At 37.0% G+C, this 17,101-nt stretch overlaps 1 protein-coding gene across 29 annotated transcripts in view; it reads left to right on the forward strand.

Moving 5' to 3' along the window:
• Nucleotides 1-17,101, forward strand: part of PARD3 (par-3 family cell polarity regulator) — a 424,256-nt gene that overhangs the window by 239,167 nt on the left and 167,988 nt on the right. For all 29 annotated transcript variants that reach the window (XM_052692888.1, XM_052692876.1, XM_052692889.1 and 26 more), the window contains 2 exons: nt 6,689-6,877; nt 7,341-7,511. In XM_052692888.1, the coding sequence (XP_052548848.1) occupies nt 6,689-6,877; nt 7,341-7,511 (360 nt within the window). The remainder of the gene's footprint in view (nt 1-6,688; nt 6,878-7,340; nt 7,512-17,101) is intronic.

Raw genomic sequence — 17,101 nt, forward strand, 5'->3', positions numbered from 1 at the left:
TACTTTACTGCACTGTTGCCTTTAGATGCTTGGTGTTAATTCTTTCTTGCTATGAAATCCTGGGAAAAACAGTGAGATGAACTGGTTTGCCACGGTTGCCTGAAAGCCTCTAGCAGAAGTAGGCATGAGACGTGGGGCACTCCCAGTGCCCAGTACGAGTTCCTTGTCCTCAACTTCTGCAAAGCTGTTGTGTTGCTTTCAACTTTGTTATTCTGTCTGGCTTTCCCAGACACTTATCTGTTTCTTGAGTCTTTCAGGTCTTACACAGCCAGTGTAGAAGAGAAGTATAAAGATTTTTAGGGAGCTGTGTCATTAGTGTGTTGTGCATTGAAGTTTTTCTGGGACAAGGCATAGTACAGAGAGCTGTAGATTTATAGACTTCTTTCGCAAAGCAGACACCTGCTGTGTGTCTAATCCCTTGGTTTTCCTTTCTCCAGGAAAAGCATCTGTAAAAGAAAAAAAAAATAATGAAAAAAAAGAGAGAGGTTATCATTACAATTGCGTATTTGTCTCAGAGCATACAGTTGGAGCATAAAGTTTGAGTAGAAGCAATTTGGAGTGGGTTATTTTGATCTTAAATGATAGATGATAGTCATTATGGTAAATGTAATGTATAATGAATGAAATATTTTTAGTGGTGTGATCAGTTGATTTCAAACATAGAATTTTGTCTGCTTAAAACAGTTCCTACAACACCCCAGATCACAATGTTAGCATTAGGAAGAATAATGTTAGTGTAGACAAGCAATGGTGTTTTTATATAGATAAATAACAACATGTGGATATACTTAAACATGGGCTTTTGCAAAGCTTTGATTTTCACGCTAAATGAAAATCACATGCTAGAATTTTTTGTGCTTCGGAAAAAAATTAATTTTTTTCCTAAACCATTTTTTAATCCATCAAAAGCATTAAACTGCAGACATTTTTAGAATATGGAACATGTTTTTGATACTAAATTAAATCCTTAAAATGGACATAACTGGAAATATAACAAGCCTGTTTTGCAGTATTTTTATGACCTAGCATTTCTGTGCGTAAGGGCGTACTAAAGTTAATCCACATATAATATGCAAAAATATTTTTCTTGATAGGATTAAAATTAAAGCAGACCACATTTCCCTTAAAATCTTACAATTCAAATATAATTTTTGATATTTAGCAGCTGCTGTTTGATTTGAACAAGCGTGCAGTATTTGCCAGATGTGACATATTAACTTAGCTAATATGAATAATGAGTCTCAGTGTATACATGCAAATAAGATTCATTAGTGTTTATCTAACATATGGGAGATATTAAAATACTTAACCTAGGAAGAGTTAGAAAAAGAAAGCAAGCGCAAGAATTTTAGTTGATTATTTGGCTTATGCTGTATTATCTTTTCATAATCTAGGTAAGTAGATGCTTTGGACTCTTACAAGCTGTTATACAGGACATGGTTGTTTGATTTAAAATAATAAAAGGAAGGAAAAAGATCCTGTAGCATTTCAGGGGGAAACTTGGATGGAAGCATGGAATGCACATGTTGCTCTCCGATCAGGAGGAATGCGTTTCTCTGCTGGAGGTGCAGTTTGAAATCGAAATAATCTGCTGTTATATGTGTCTGTGGTGCCTAACCATACCAGGGTGTATCAGCTCTCAGTTATTCCTCCTCCGGAGGGGCCTCAACTGAAGTCAGATAGGTGTGTTCAGGGCCACCTACGCTGCTCTGTTTTCGGTACCTCTAGCAGTAATACATCTGTATTTTTAAAAGGACCAAACATTGCCCCCCACAAAACAGCTGCTGATCAATGGAGCTGTTGTTTTGGTTCCTTAGGGCTGCTCGATATAAATGTTGGATGTTTATATATGTGATAACGTGATAAAGGTGAGTTTCATCATTTTTTGGTGTATTTCAGTTCAGAAGGTTACCTGATGTGGCAGCAATGTCACCTACTTAACTTGAAAGACAAAACAATTAGAGCTATCTCTGAGGTCAAGAACATCTGTGTAATACCTAACAGACATCTTTCTCCCTCAAGTACAATGTTAATTTCAAAATAAGAATTTTGTTCTGTTCTAATAGTACTGAGACAAATTGTACTGACATACCCTAATTGTATCCTAACATACAGGATTTATGATTTCTCATTTTTACTGGTACTCTTTTAGAAAGGAATAAACAATGAATGCTGTATTAAGATCCTCTAAAGATTTTAAATATCCAGGAAAAGGCTGTGACTTTAGTCTGGCTGCCCATTATTGGAACCAAATGAATACATCTGTGATTTCGTATATTCCATTCCTTTTATAACATACAATTCTTAGACTTTGGCGAGCTCTTGGAGGTCCATGAAAATTCAAACTTCAAATAAAAAAAGAATGACACGTTTGTGAGGTGGATAGGATAACAAAATAAAAATTAAGCTGAGGCTTAGGGCTGCACTGTGATGAGACTGGGCACAGAAGGATTTAGGGACAGGCAAAATGGATAATACTGATGGGGTCATTAGAGTTATTTAGTGGGGTTTGTGCTCTAGTTACTTAAGTTATCACATCAATATAATCATCACATAAGAAAGAATGTGTTTGCTGTTGTACAGCCATGTAGGTGTTTATACAGGAGCCCTGCAAATGTTCCCACTTCTGTTGTATACATAACTCTGAAAGATTGTTACCCTCTAAATGTGGGATTCAGCTCTGTTACTGGCTTCTGGGAGTGAAAACAGCAGTGTGCTGTTTTTTGCTCAGAGTCCCATGATTGACTTCTTTTCTCTCTGTGCAATCACAAGTAACTTGCAGACAAGTTTCAGTGGCTCAGTAGCTGCTGAGAAGTCTGCATGTCTAAGCTTGCAAGAGAATGAACTTCTCTGTAGAAAATGCAGCCGGATTTGTAGCTGCAGCCAGCCACTTTGAAAACCTGTCCCAGCTTGATTGAAAATTGCTTCCCCCGTTAGGTGGGAGGAGGCTTTTCTTTTTTGTTAGCTTTCTTTTTTCACCCATCTCATGCTGTTTTTTCACCAGCTGAACCCTGATGAGATTTTATAAAGGGAAGAAGTCCCAAGCACAAAATTTCTTTGTAGCTTTTAAAACATAAATGGACAGTAGTAGATGCTGTTACTAACAAGATGCAATAAGCGTATTACACTGTTACTGTCAAAGTCCATTTTTATGTTAATTATAAAATTATATCAGATTTTATAATGTGATCAGAAACTGATTTTATATGGAAGGGTAATAAATTTTCCCTCCCTTTATCTTTCTTTAATCTCTGCGTATCTCAAACATCGTCATCATTTTGTTCTAGTCAGTAAGTTTATCTTTAAATTTATGTTATATTTACATTGCATTTAAAAAGTGAAAAATGTATCTTCAATGCCATTTAGCATAAATTGATGCTAAGTATGAATTTGAAGTGAAAAAAAAAGTACCTATATAAATTATCACCAATCGAATTTTTATTACAAATTACATACTTGAGCAGCTTCATTCATCCAGCTGAAGTCATTTCAGATGACCTTTTCCTCAGCAGACTCTGTCTGAACAGAATATTGTTCTGCTGTTAATTGTTTTGGATGTAGTGTGTGAAAAATCTCAAGGGAGTTGAGTTTTGTGCTGAGGGTTCATAATACATAATTTTTCTTGCATGTTTACTTCTGGTCTGTCAAGGTATATGAAGCAATAAATTTCTCCCACAGATCAACTAATCATGAAAATAGTGTTGAGGTGTTTGATTGACACAGTTAAGATGTTAATTTAGAGTATATCAAGATCAAATGGAAGTTATTGCAATTAGGAAGTGATTGTGTTCTCAGTGTAAATTTTTAAATGATGCATTTTAGATTTCTGTGCATTTTTATTCTGTTTCATGGATGTATTGGAGAATTTCTGAGGTTTATTGCATTTATATTCTTATCATGCAGTACAGTTTCGATGTAAATTTTTCCTTATGGAGGTAGATATTTAATTATTGGGGAGAATCAGTGCCTATTTAGTATTTCTGTAATGTAAAGCACTTTGGTTAAAAAGGATTCGGTCAATCTTAATGTATTTGTATATTTATTCATTTATGTATATATTTATCACGACTTTTGGTTCAAAATATCAGTGTCAGGCTGAAATCTCATTGCTTATTTCTCAGAAAATGCCTCCCTTTGTTCACACCTCAAGTTTTCTGACAAATATGTAGTCCTTTCCCGTGCTTTGCATGAAATAGAGTTTGTGTTCACTGTATGACATACAGGTGGACCTTCTTTGGTACTGTGATGTGGCACAAATGCTGTGAGTCTGTACTTTAATATCCATAGTTCTTGGATCCTAAAGGTTCACTTTTCAAATGCCATATTTTTCTCCAGTGTGCTTCTAGCAGAAGTGGTGGGCATCTCCACACTCAGGCTCTGCAGCTCTGTGTTGGCACTGGATTGTTTCCTTGTTTAAGTTCTGTAGAAAATAGACAACAGAAGAACCACATTATGAGCAGGACTGAGCTGACAGAGCAGCTTTTTGGGTTCAGTGAGGAGAAGGACCGAGGCCATTAGTCCATTCAATGGAGACACTGATGGAGGTGCTCCAGTGGGCCCATGGACGTTTGGAACTGTACCCAACAGAGCGTGAGGAGAAGCAGTTCAGTGGCCTACACTGCAAAGTGGCTGAAATGCTTGTGTACTTTTTAGAGCATTAGAAAACTTTGAGGAAGGGAGAATTGATTGTAAACTTATAATAACAGTAGTGAAGAATAATCTAGTGAGATTGTGTGGTTTGGACTACCCATGCATCCTGCCTTGGCTTTATCTCCCTTTCGGCTCCCTAGCTCTTTGTCCTGCTATTATTTGTTAATGAAAATGAAAGCAATCAGTGTTATAAAAAAATCAAAAGTAGTATGTTTCTGTCTCAGATTGCTTTATTCTGCAGCTATCTGACAAAAAGTGCATCTCAACTGTATCTTGTAGCTAGTGCTTTTGTGATTCAAACAGGAAAATTAGGGTTGCAGTTTTGCCAAAACCTGAAGATTATGTTTTAAATCCAATATTTTTTCCATACACACAGAAGATATTTCCACTCCTGATGGCAAGCACAGATAATGCTGATTTGCACAGCCAAGAGATATGTTTGGATAATGGGATTCATCAGCAAGCTGATCTGGTACTTGGAGAGGGGATATTAAGTTTGTATTACGCTTCGTTATAACCAAGAGATGGTTACATGTGTGTGTGCAATGCAGTGAAAAGAGCTGGTGAACACATTAAGGCTCATGCTTTTAACCAAATGGGAAAAGACAGAGCTCTTGTTTTCCTTCCCCTGGCTGTTCCAGTGCTCTCAACAATCTAACTTCCTTCCCATATGACATTTTTGCATTGCATTTCTAGGTCAGTGGTGACAAAACTAGCATGTTTTGCCCAAACTGATAATCGCAGTCTGTTGTACTCAACATGGCTTTCACATCCATCTCTGTAGTAGTCTGTGTTTGGATTTCAGAAAAGCCTGTCAGCTTTGCATTTCCTCAGATCTTAGAGACAGGGATGGCTCAGCAAGCAAAAGTTAACTTGTGGTGCCTCTTGTCCTACTTCAATTGTCTGAGGGTAGAAAGAAATAGGAGCGAGTTTTGCAAAGAGATGAGAGCAACATGGGAAAAATGAGTGTAAAATCAGAGTAAAAAAGAGAGGTGATTTTAATAAATCTTTTTTTGCCAAGATTATGAAAATATTGGGCAGAGACAAACTACTGACTTCTGGACATTATGGTGGACATTCTCTTACTGTTGCTTCTTCATGTGGGTGATAAATGAACAGCACACTTTGGTCTCTCCATCGTCTGTTGAATACCATGTCCACACCTGCTGCCCTCACAAATGCCACTGCTCTTTTGGAGTTTGCCAGGGACCCTGCTCCAACCTGTCTCCAAGACATTTGCTGGGCCACCAGTTCAGCAGGAGATGAAGCGAGAGGGCACTCACCTTCCCTTCATGGCTTTTGGTGGTATTGGAGTGCCCTGACAGCTCCTTGCCAGGGGCACTGGCTGGACTGTGATTATAATTCCAGGTGTTCAAAATCTGGGATTGTCCTAGTGAAGCTAAAACAGCGTGGAGAGCAGTAAAGAACTGAAGATGTGAGTAGGATGACAGAGGAAAAGGGAAGAGTCAGAAAAGATGGGAAAATTGGCATGCTGAACTGGATTTGACACTAAGCCTGGCAATAGCAGAGATGTGTCGTTCAGATCTCAGCTGTGTGATTTTCTGTTTTTCCTAATACAGCTAGTTTTAAACAAAATGAGGGAACTGAATAATTTTTGAATTTAATTTTCTTGTAAGTAGTTTCTCCCCATGAATCACAAAGATACCACGGATTATAATGATATTTTAAAAATTCTGTAAGTAGTCAAATCACAAAATATTTCAGATATGGCTTTTTTTGGCTAATGAAATAGTTTATGTGTGTTGGCACTAATGACACATTCAGTAATGGCATACTATTCAATTATTTTACTAGACAGAGAAGCACTTAGACACAAACATAAGATATTTCTGATTCCAGGCATCAGCTGGAGGTGATTGAAAATACACTATTTGTTCATATTTCTTCAAATAATTACTGTGGAAAATATTGTGTCATTGCAGTTGAAAGCATTTTTTTAAATGCTAATAGCTGTGGAAGGAAGAGAATTCCTGAGGAGAAATGCTCTTCTGTAATCCCATGTTAATCTTCCTGACAGAAAGCAGAAGAAGAAGAGCTTGTTCTCACACCTGATGGCACCAGGGAATTCCTGACATTTGAAGTTCCACTTAATGACTCTGGATCAGCTGGACTTGGTGTGAGTGTCAAAGGGAATCGGTCAAAAGAAAATCATGCCGATTTAGGAATCTTTGTCAAGTCCATCATTAACGGTGGAGCAGCATCCAAGGTAAGAAGGAACATCTCTGTGCTTTGTCTTCCTCTGTTTTCCATTATTATGCTATTTTGAAAATAACCACATGTACAGAAATGAGATTGCTCTTTAACTAACATTTTTTAATTGTGCCATTGGAGGTAACATTTCAATTTCTATGAAACGTCTTGTTTAGTACTGGTTGATTTTAACAGCTTTTAAAGATTCCAGGTAGGACACAAGCATCTCTGGTGCAGTTCATTTAGAATGCTATTTACTCAAACAGATTATGGTAATGGCTTGAGTGCACATCAGTGAATGGTTGGAATAGACATTTCCTATGACAACTGCAATAGAAGCTGTAACAAGAGTGTCCTCTTGGCTATCAACTGTTAGGTCTTAGTATAGTTGATTCTTTTTCATTTTTTCCCCTCTCTCCATCAGACTACACTTCTGCATAGCATATTTTGTGTGACTGACGATAACTTTTCCCTTCCAGGATGGCAGGCTTCGAGTGAACGATCAACTAATAGCAGTAAATGGAGAATCATTACTAGGCAAAACAAATCAAGATGCTATGGAAACTTTAAGAAGATCCATGTCCACTGAAGGAAACAAACGAGGAATGATTCAGCTTATTGTGGCAAGGCGAATAAGTAAATGCAATGAGGTAATATGCTTCTGATATTGGGGTTGGGATTTTTAACTTCTTCTAAGTTATTTCTCTTTATAGGAGATGTTCTGTTTCTTCTGAGACTAGGAAAATAATATTTGAGGAGCTAAAGAAAGAGAGAATTACAAAATGATCTGAATTTCAGTGTTAGACGTGTTAACCTTATTACCAGATCAATAAAGTTTTTCTTTTGAGTATTTTCATCAATGGATAACAGGAAACACTGAATAAAACTATATTGATTTTGTAATTGGATCCCACTGCTTATGTGATTTTTGTTCTTTGAAGGTTTTAATGCAGGTCTATTGAATCTTTAATTTATAGACTTAGTGTCAATTGACTTGCTTCTTTGTCACTTTGAATTTTTTTTAAATGAAAAGTAAAGCTTATATATCTCATTACTTCATTTTATCTAAGCAATTAGAAGTTCCCTTTAAAGATTCTTCAAAATTGAATGCAAATAATTCTGTTATTTTCAATATGTTGTATCTTCACCTTCATTGCAGGGAAGTACTAGACACTGAAGTCAGGGCTCAGCGGTGATTCTTTTTCTGATATTCTTTACAGCTTTGGTCTTCTCCAGTGCTGTGTTTATGTGTTGATGTTTTCAAATGTTTTTGTGATTTGTGTAAGTTTTACCTTCTAGATTAATGTAAACAACGTTATCTAGTAGAAATATGTGGACATATGATACTGAGAAAGGCTGCAGATGCTGTGTAGGACTGAGCTAGACTTCAAAATGATTTTGATGCGTTAGAGAAATGTTACTGAGTGAAATAAGATGCGGCTGAATGGCAGATCGGGGAGACATCTGTTCTTAAGGCATCTAAAGTCATTCATTCACTCTTTCTAACACCAGTAAGGTCTTCTCGGAATTCTTCCTTTTCCTTGAGCAAAAGGAAAAGAACAAATTGGTTTAGTGTTGCAGATCCTGCCTAAGGGGAAAGGGCAGGGTTTACTTTTTAATGTGTAAAATCGATCTTTAAAAAAATTCCCATTCATAGCTTCTTAATTGAAAAGCAGCTTTCTTTTTTGAAAAAGACACCGGTTTCTCTAAAAGTATTAAGCTTTTCCTGACTGAGTGCTTATATGTAGCTTTAATACATACACACACACTGCTGGAAAGACAGTTTGGATGCTCACTGGTTTCTCACCTGGTGTCGATAGAATTCTGACCTTTTAATATTTGGTAACGTCCTGTGTTCACAAGAGTTCTGAACTCCAGAGGATATAGATTCTCTCAGTTGGAGTCTTTCTTATTTCAAGCCAATTTTAGGGTTTTTTTTGTATGTTTCTATATGGGAAGAAATATTTTAGTCTATTTCTGTGTTTGCATTTTTTCTTCTAGAAAGGGCACAGAAAGCTTTCTTTCTAATTTTAGTTAAAGTCTTCTAGAACAAATGTATCTAGACAGTGTTTATAAATATCATGGAGCAGCTCCTTAAATCTGGTAGTATTGCTGATCATTCACAATAAAAATAATCTTCTGCCCTACATCTCTTTGATATTTACACAATTTTTTTTTTTTGCAGAAATCATTTGGCAAAAGTGGCATGTTTTACAGTATTTATGCTCTGAATGAAGGAAATGATTTTAGAATCAGATTTACATATGCTGAGATGGATTTGTATCATGAGGAAGGGTGGGAAACGGTATCTATCTGAGTCTATCTTAGTGGGTTTTGTGCATTTCCTAACATCTTTATAAGATAGCGAGATGAGCCATCATGATTTGGAGAAGTGATGATGTGCAATTATTGGAACTGTGATCACCTATATTCAATAATTTCTTGGTAACCATTTATTCTCAGGAATACTTGTCATCCCATTCAGCCAAGGGAAATACGATGTAAATAATATTTGTGTATTTTAATATGATGAAGTCACAAGCTGCATGAACATAAAACTATTTACCTGCTGAGCTGGCACTATTGAAGAATGTTTTCTAAAAGCCTTGCAGGCCCAGACTTCAGTAAAATGCAAAGCAAAGAGAAATTTTTGTCACCATTTGGGAATTAAACCCTAATTCCTTTTTTAGGAATCGAAAGGATTTAAACTTTAGATATTCTTATATAAGATTGATAAACTATGTTAATATTATTTATGTATATGACATGAAGATCACATATGAGCATAATGCTTAGGTAGTTCAGCCCCCAAATAATGCATATGTAGACTGAGGCCCCTGTGGAGAGAGCACAGCGTGGCTGAGGCTTGCAGTGATGGTTGTTTTCCCAGGGAGCATCACATATTGGCCACGTCTTTCTAACTTGTGCTTAGCTCAGCAGTTTTGATTTCTTAGATGCTCTGGTACATAAGATGTTCTAATAGAATATTCCTGTAACTGCTACCAGATTAGTGTACAGTCTTTGTGAAGATTTTTAATATCAGGAAAAAAAATCTGAAAAACATGGCATCTGTCCAGAGGCAGATTCAAGAGTTTGCAGGTTAGGAGGAGAAGTATCACACAGGCGGATCCTGTCACACATTTCATTAGCTTGTTCTTCAGAAAAGGGTTTTCACTTTCTTTTCTCAAAGACAAAAGGAAATCTTCACATTTACACAACTCTTTATTTTACCTGGTATTTCATGTGGGTATGCCTCACTTTTTGGTCTCCCAAAGTGTCACCCCAAAATAACAATAATAAAGATCCTGTTCAATTGATTCCTTTCCTGTGTTGATTCAGGATTGTATGTGCCCATGTGACTGACAAAAATAAATAGCTTACACTCTCGTTAGTCTTGCAGAACCACAGTTAAGTGGAACAGAGCCCGATTATATTCCCTTTAGTGCTTTGTCAACAGAATTGTTTATTCCATTCCATTCCGGTGACATGGTCAGTGCCGCACCGCAGCCCAAGGTCAGGCCTCTGCCTCCTGGAATTCTTTGTTATGCATTTGCAAAATGAACTCATATTCTTTTGAGAAAGATGGGCAACTCATCTTTTCTCTTGAGTAAGAGAGAGTTTGAATTGGATTTTAAGAAAGCTGTATGAATAGTAAGTTCTTTTATTTTTAATGTTCATTTTTCATAATCAGCCCTAAGCATTGTGAGGAGGGGAGAATTGATTTGATGATTTGACGTTGTAGTTCTGCAGAGCACTGTCCCTTTGTCTTTTTGCTCAGACCAAAAAATTTCATGTGTCCTTGATTCCTTTTGTAGTTGGATTCTTGTCTAGAAAGGAGGATGGCTCAGTCCCTGGGTGCTGGCTGAGAAAGGCAGGGACAACCACCTCCCTTCTGCTGCAGGTGAGCTGCTTATTTTTTGGTCAGAAACTCTTTAGGCTTCCATACTTAGCTTGAGAAACTGTTTCAGACTGTAGTGCAACTGCCTCTGATACTCCTTGTTCTGTGCCAGCATTATTCTCTTGCAGCTTCACCAGTTCTCGTGCTGTAGACTTACGAAGCAATTATTGTAACAATGAAAGCGTACATAAACACCCTAACCATATTATCTTGTCTTCAGACAAGTAGTGAGGGGATCATTTACATCATCATCTCTGACATAACTGTAAACTCAAAAGAGACCACAAACTTCCCAGAAGGTAGAAAGCCTTTTTATGCTGTTGTGGTTTTACTGTCTGCCAGAAGGGTTTTATTGACTCACCTGGAGACACAGTCTAACCTATCTAGGTTTTCAAGTGAACTATCTTGTAGTAAATATTGATAAAAGCATGGAGTGAGTGGTAGTTATGAATGAACTCCAAGCTAAGGCTGTGGATTAGAATTTTTCTTGTATGCATTGCATCTACATAGAGCAGAGTAATATAGTTTCCTCTGTAAACTGCCCTGTTATAAAAGTTGCAAAGCTTTATTTATTATTTATTAATATCTCAGCCACTCCAGAACAAATCACACAGTGACTATGTGATGGATATTGCTAGATTAGTATAACAAAAACATTTTTCTAACATGTAGCATGGGATTTGGATACAGCCTAGCCCACTGGGATTAGCATTCTGGGTTGACACTTAAACTTTCCTATATAAGCAGAGATACTATAAGTTGAGTTTCCAAAGTTGTGTGGACAGTGGCAAAAAAAAAAAAAGAAAAAGAAAAAGAAAAAAAAAAAAGGAAGAATAACAATAGTGTTGACTTGATAATCACATATGGCCAATATGTAACAGGTCAGTTTTCACAGGATGTAGCCACACAGCTTTTTGGGTCTTTAACTCATTATTGATATATATTTTTTTTAATTACTGAGGAGCCTAAGATTTAAGGAGAAACACTTGAGCTCCTCGCAGTGTGTTCAGTTAATTAGTGATATTATGACAATTAGCCTGTATGGGCAAACAGCTGCTGGCTGTATCACCATAATGCGTGTGCAGCGCTTAGGCGTGACTGTCAGCCAGATGAGTGCAGCTGCTGGCACTATGTGCTGATTCAAGAAAATAAAGGTAATTGTTACTTTCGAAATCCTGCTCTCTTCAGTCCTTCAACCTGGACAGCTTAGAGGCGCAGATTGCTTAGAGGCACTCTGTTCATGTCACACACAGTCAGCACTTGTGTACCATTAAGAGAGAGTACATCACCATTTTCCTCAAAATGGGAGATTTCAAGGGTTTTTCTTGTCTGTCTCACCTTTTTGACAGAAATAATGTCATGCCAAACCTGCCTGAAAAAAAGATTTGCAAACGATTTGCAGATCTCCAAATTTTTTTCCGCATGTCTGTTCATCTTTGCTCCAGTTGCTGAGTTGAAAAAAGAGTGTACCTTGAAGTGGAGAGAGTCATCAATCCAGACCATCTAAGGACCTTACCACCTAATCAACTGCTTAAGTAAATTGGCAGATTAGTGCGAGAGACTGTTCAAGTGAGTGGTTTCCTTACAAAAAGAAAAACAAAAGTAACAAACAAACATCTATTCTTTCCAGTATAAAATATTCAGCATCATTTTTTCCTTTAATGCATTACTTACTTACTTTGAAATTCATATGCTTTTTTTGTTTATTTGTTTTTCCTCACTGGATTAGTTTGTGAAGTCATTCTGGACTTCAGTTAACTATCAAAAAATCTCTAATATCTTCTTCAAACACGAGTTTCACTGTTTAGCCCCTTATCCAGGTCACTGATAAAGCTGCTCATCAGTTTAAGCTGTTCCCAGACTGGACCCCGGGGGGAATCTACAGCTGACTCTTCTCCATCCTGAAGACTGATTTGTGTTTCCAATCCTTTAGCCAGATTTTGATTCAGCAAATGAAAACCTAGTCCAGTTCTATGAAAAATTACCTTCTTTAAAGCCTTTGATATGAAGCTATGGGAAAAGCTTTTGGAAAATGCTAATGTATTATGTCTGTTTTATTGCCTGAGAGAACTTAGAGAGCTTACTGGCATCTTTGTGCAACTCCAGCATGTCAGTGAGGCAGGATTTCCTCTGACAGACTAGCATTGCTGCCTCACAAACTTGTGTCACCCATTCTCAATGATTTTATCTCAATCTCTTTATTGTAGATTCCACCATTTAATCTTGAACACCAGGCTCCTGGGTCAGTAGTTCCCAAGATCACTTCCAGGTGTATGGGCAACCACCAGTCCTCTGGCACCACAGCCATTCTTAATAGAATGTTGTACATTTTGGCTAGCAGTTATGCAGTTTCACATACGTGTTCCTTCAGGGCTTCTGTGAGAATGCCATTCAACCTGGGTGACTTTCTCACCTACCCATTTGATCTAATGTTTCCTAGGTGTTTTCTTCTGGTTGACCTTGGTTCTTTGTCTTATTTGCTACAAAGGCTGAGGTCAGGTATAGAAATCTCCCTGGTATATTTGATAATAATGACAGACACAGAAATCACTGAGCTTCCCTGCTGTGGGTTTATTCCTCAGAACCTTTTTTGCTCCTTTGCTGTTGAGTAGTGCCAGTGATCCCCTGGGTACATGCCTGATGACCCTGGAGAACATTTTATCTTCAGTCTGAGTATCCTATGAAAGGTGCTGCTTAAAATCATTAACCTCTCTCTTAATTTCTTGGGCTGTTTTGGTGGGTTTTTAAAAATTGTGGCACATTACACTTGAGTTTCTAATACAGTGTTTGTTAACAGTCAGTTTAGAGTCTTCTAGTAGTCTTTTCAGTGTGTGAATTCCAGAGAATAATTATTAAAAAAATAGTGAGTGAAATATAAATATGTTTACTTATTTCATCGTGTCACTGTGTCTTCCATTCTGTTGAACCTGTGCCCATTTACTATGAATTATTTTTGTCTCCCTTAACCATTTGCTATCCCTGTCAGTTTATAAACTCCATGTTGACCCAGTTTCCTCCTCAGTAACTTACCATCAAAATACATTCTGCAAAGCTGTACTTTTAGCTTGATCAGAACAAGAATGCAACACTTCTTAGAAACATTATACTAATTAAATTTAGATTTAATGATTCCTGTTTGTGCATATACGTCAAAACTGACCTCTTACTGGCTGTTACCTACATTTTCCCATCTTGCAAAGTTTCTCCATAATGTGGAAATTCAACCATAGCTAATATTGGTTAGTAGTAGTGTAAAATTATCTGTTGAAAAAGAAAATTGAAGCATTTTGGATATCGTATTAGCCACAGTACGCAGATAAGAAAGGAGAAAGAAAGCCTGAAGAATGATTCTGTGTGACAGAAAGAGCTTCAGAATCCTGAATGCAGCATAAATTTTAACAAATCTGTATACTGGCTTCTTAAAACCCATAATGCTTTCATGCCTGTATTTGGATAACTTACTCTCCAAATGAAAGAGTATAATTATTGTTTCTTTTCTTTAAAAAAAAAAAAAAAAGTTTGTTTATGCTTTGAATATTTTGGCAATGTTCTTGCGTGTAAACTTTTTTTTTATATTTATGTGCATAACTTCAGATAGGATGGATGGTGGTGTTTAACTAAAAAGGACTGCATTAGTAGTCCTTTTATCATCTAGATAAGCAGCAGCTGGGCTAGTTAGTACAGATAGTGCTTTAGCTAACAGCTGGTTCTTATCTGAATGACAAAAGGCCAGGGTGAAGACCTTTTCTATTCAAAAAAAAAAAAAAAAAAAAAGAAGAAAAAGAATGTTATTTCTAGTTTTATTTTAAGAGAATGGAGAGAAAAGGAATACAGGCAATCTGCAGCATGTAAGGTTTTCTTGTATTTTGACTATGATCGTTTATTACAGATAAATGCTAGGACACAGAGAAAAAACTGTAGTCTCGAGTTGAGGAGGCTACGGGGGATCTTATTAGTGTCTGTGAATCCGTGATGGGGGGAGTAAAGTCCCATTTAACTTCTTCTGTGTAGTACCCAGTGCCAGGATAAAAGACTTAGAGTATAAACTGAAAACTCTTTAAACATATCTTCTATTGCAATAGTAATCAAACACTGGCAGATGTTGCTCAGAGAGGTGGTGGAGTCTTGGAGGTATTCAGAACCCAGCTGAAAAAGTCCCAGGGCAACCTGCTCTTAGTGAGCATAGCTTATAGCAAGAGGCTGGACTAGATGGTTTCCAGAGGATCTATCCAACCTCAGCTACTGCTTGACTCTCAAGTCTTGTACCAAGCAGTACTGCTGCTAGGGTGGCTACTGATAAAACATATTAGGGGTGAGTTGCTGCCTGGCTTATTTCCTAGCTGAGCCTTTAATGAAGGTCAGGCATTTATACGTCTTTGTTTGTATTATCAATTCGTTATCAGTTCAATTAAATTATACTGACTAACACTAGTATCAGCTAAGAAAAAAAGCTGGGATGTTTAATTCAAGGCCTTTATTACAATTGCATTAGGAAGAACAGTTCTTTATTTCAGCTATAATCTTACTTTGGATTGTTGATCTTTTTGTCTTGCCCACAGCACGGTTTCCAAATTAAATGTGTTTTTTCTTACATAGACTTTCTATTGGCAGTGCAAGGAAAGGATGTTTTTGGTGCATGTCACTTGTGTAATTCCTGTCTGATTTTTGTTTTTTTTTTATGAAAGCCACTGGATCTTTTGTAAAATATTTTTGTAGTTGGCTGTCTATACCTTTGTTTGAACACGTCTTTTTATGATGCTACTTAGAAATGGGAAAAGTTTTCTTCCTGATAATGGTAAAATACATGATTTACTTCGCACAACACTGCCATTTGATCACAGTGCTTGTCTACTGGTTGTACTTATCCTGTACTTACTCTGTCAAGTTTATATTTCTACATATTTCTCTGATTCTGAGATCTTTTCTTGGGAGTATCTTTCTGAAAATCTCTTTACACCTTCCTACAAATGAGGCTGAAATTTGATGGATTGTCACATGAAAAACAACATGTGGCTCATGAAACACTGGACGCTTGTTACATCAATATAGCATGGGCAGAATAAATCCCAAAGCACTTTATATTTTCATACCTTATTTAAAGGCAGTAAAATAAAGGTTAGTTTATCATTTAATGTATTTATTATGCAAATTTAAGCTCTCAAGCAGTAAAATCTCTGTATTTTTTCCCCAATCTGTCAAAATTTAGTGTTCCTACTCTTTTTGAATTTGCCTTAGATTTCTTTACTGCAAATATTGTTTAATTCACTTTTCAGTAAAGCTGTCAGTTGTAATCTGCAATTTAAAAAAACTAATAAAACAAATCCTCATTTCACGATTTAAACCTTATTGAGTCTAATTCACTTGCACTGCAAGTTTATTATTCTCCTGCAGCTTGACGTGCCTCCAATTGTAATTGTGTTGACCCTCCGATGCAGTAAATCTCCCCAGTGCTTATCAAACGAGGGAAGATAAGTCTACAATTTGGAACTTCATTAAATCTCTCATTTATATTAAACAGATGATGGCTTTGAACAGAAATAATAATTTTTACAGACTCTGCGACCTCCGATTGTGGTCTTGGCAACTCAAGAATGCAGCATTTTGGGAAGCTCCAGCCCCTCAGTGTACGTGGCCACACGCCAGCAGCCAAATGTCAAAAATTGTTCGTCCAGCGGGCTGACTTCAAAGCCACTGCCTCAAAGGCTGTTGTTGAGTGCTTTTCAGCCCTGCAAGCAGATTTTTAGAAATCTTTCATGGCATACTTCTCTTAGTCTTCTGGGAAATGTGGGTAGGGTGATTAATAATGGGCAGCTGTTTGAAAGAAAAAAAAAAAAAGAAAAAGAAAAAGCAGCATAACAAACATGTTTCTTGTTATTAGAATTCAGGAAACGATGAACTACTCCTCTTATGCTCATTTAAAGACCAGTCCAGTGAAATAAGTACTCCCAGCAGCTTTGAAGAGTTTGCTGTGTGCTCAGTATCTTCCGGTCCCTGCACACATAAAATGTATCTGTGGGATTTGTGTAGGCATGTTGTTCTTAGAATTTAACTTTGCACATCAACAGTAAAAGGCACATTGGTGAAAACAGGTAATGATTGGTTGTGTAAGTTCGTACCGTGCAAAACATATCTGTTTTTTGATTTGTTACTTTTTAATAGAACTATATATAGTTTGTGGCATTTAGTTGGTTTAATGCTCTCAGTGAAGCTCTTACATAAATCAGCAGAAGGGTGCGAGAGCTCTCCAGGCAGGAGGCTGGATGATAAGGGGTCAGGTAATGGAGTGATTGGCCTCCCATCCCCTCAGCTGGCTTCTGATCACTGACAATCAAGCTGGGCATG

The sequence above is a fragment of the Tympanuchus pallidicinctus genome, unplaced genomic scaffold, assembly GCF_026119805.1.
Source record: "Tympanuchus pallidicinctus isolate F22 unplaced genomic scaffold, pur_lepc_1.0 scaffold3, whole genome shotgun sequence".
NCBI lineage: Eukaryota > Metazoa > Chordata > Aves > Galliformes > Phasianidae > Tympanuchus > Tympanuchus pallidicinctus.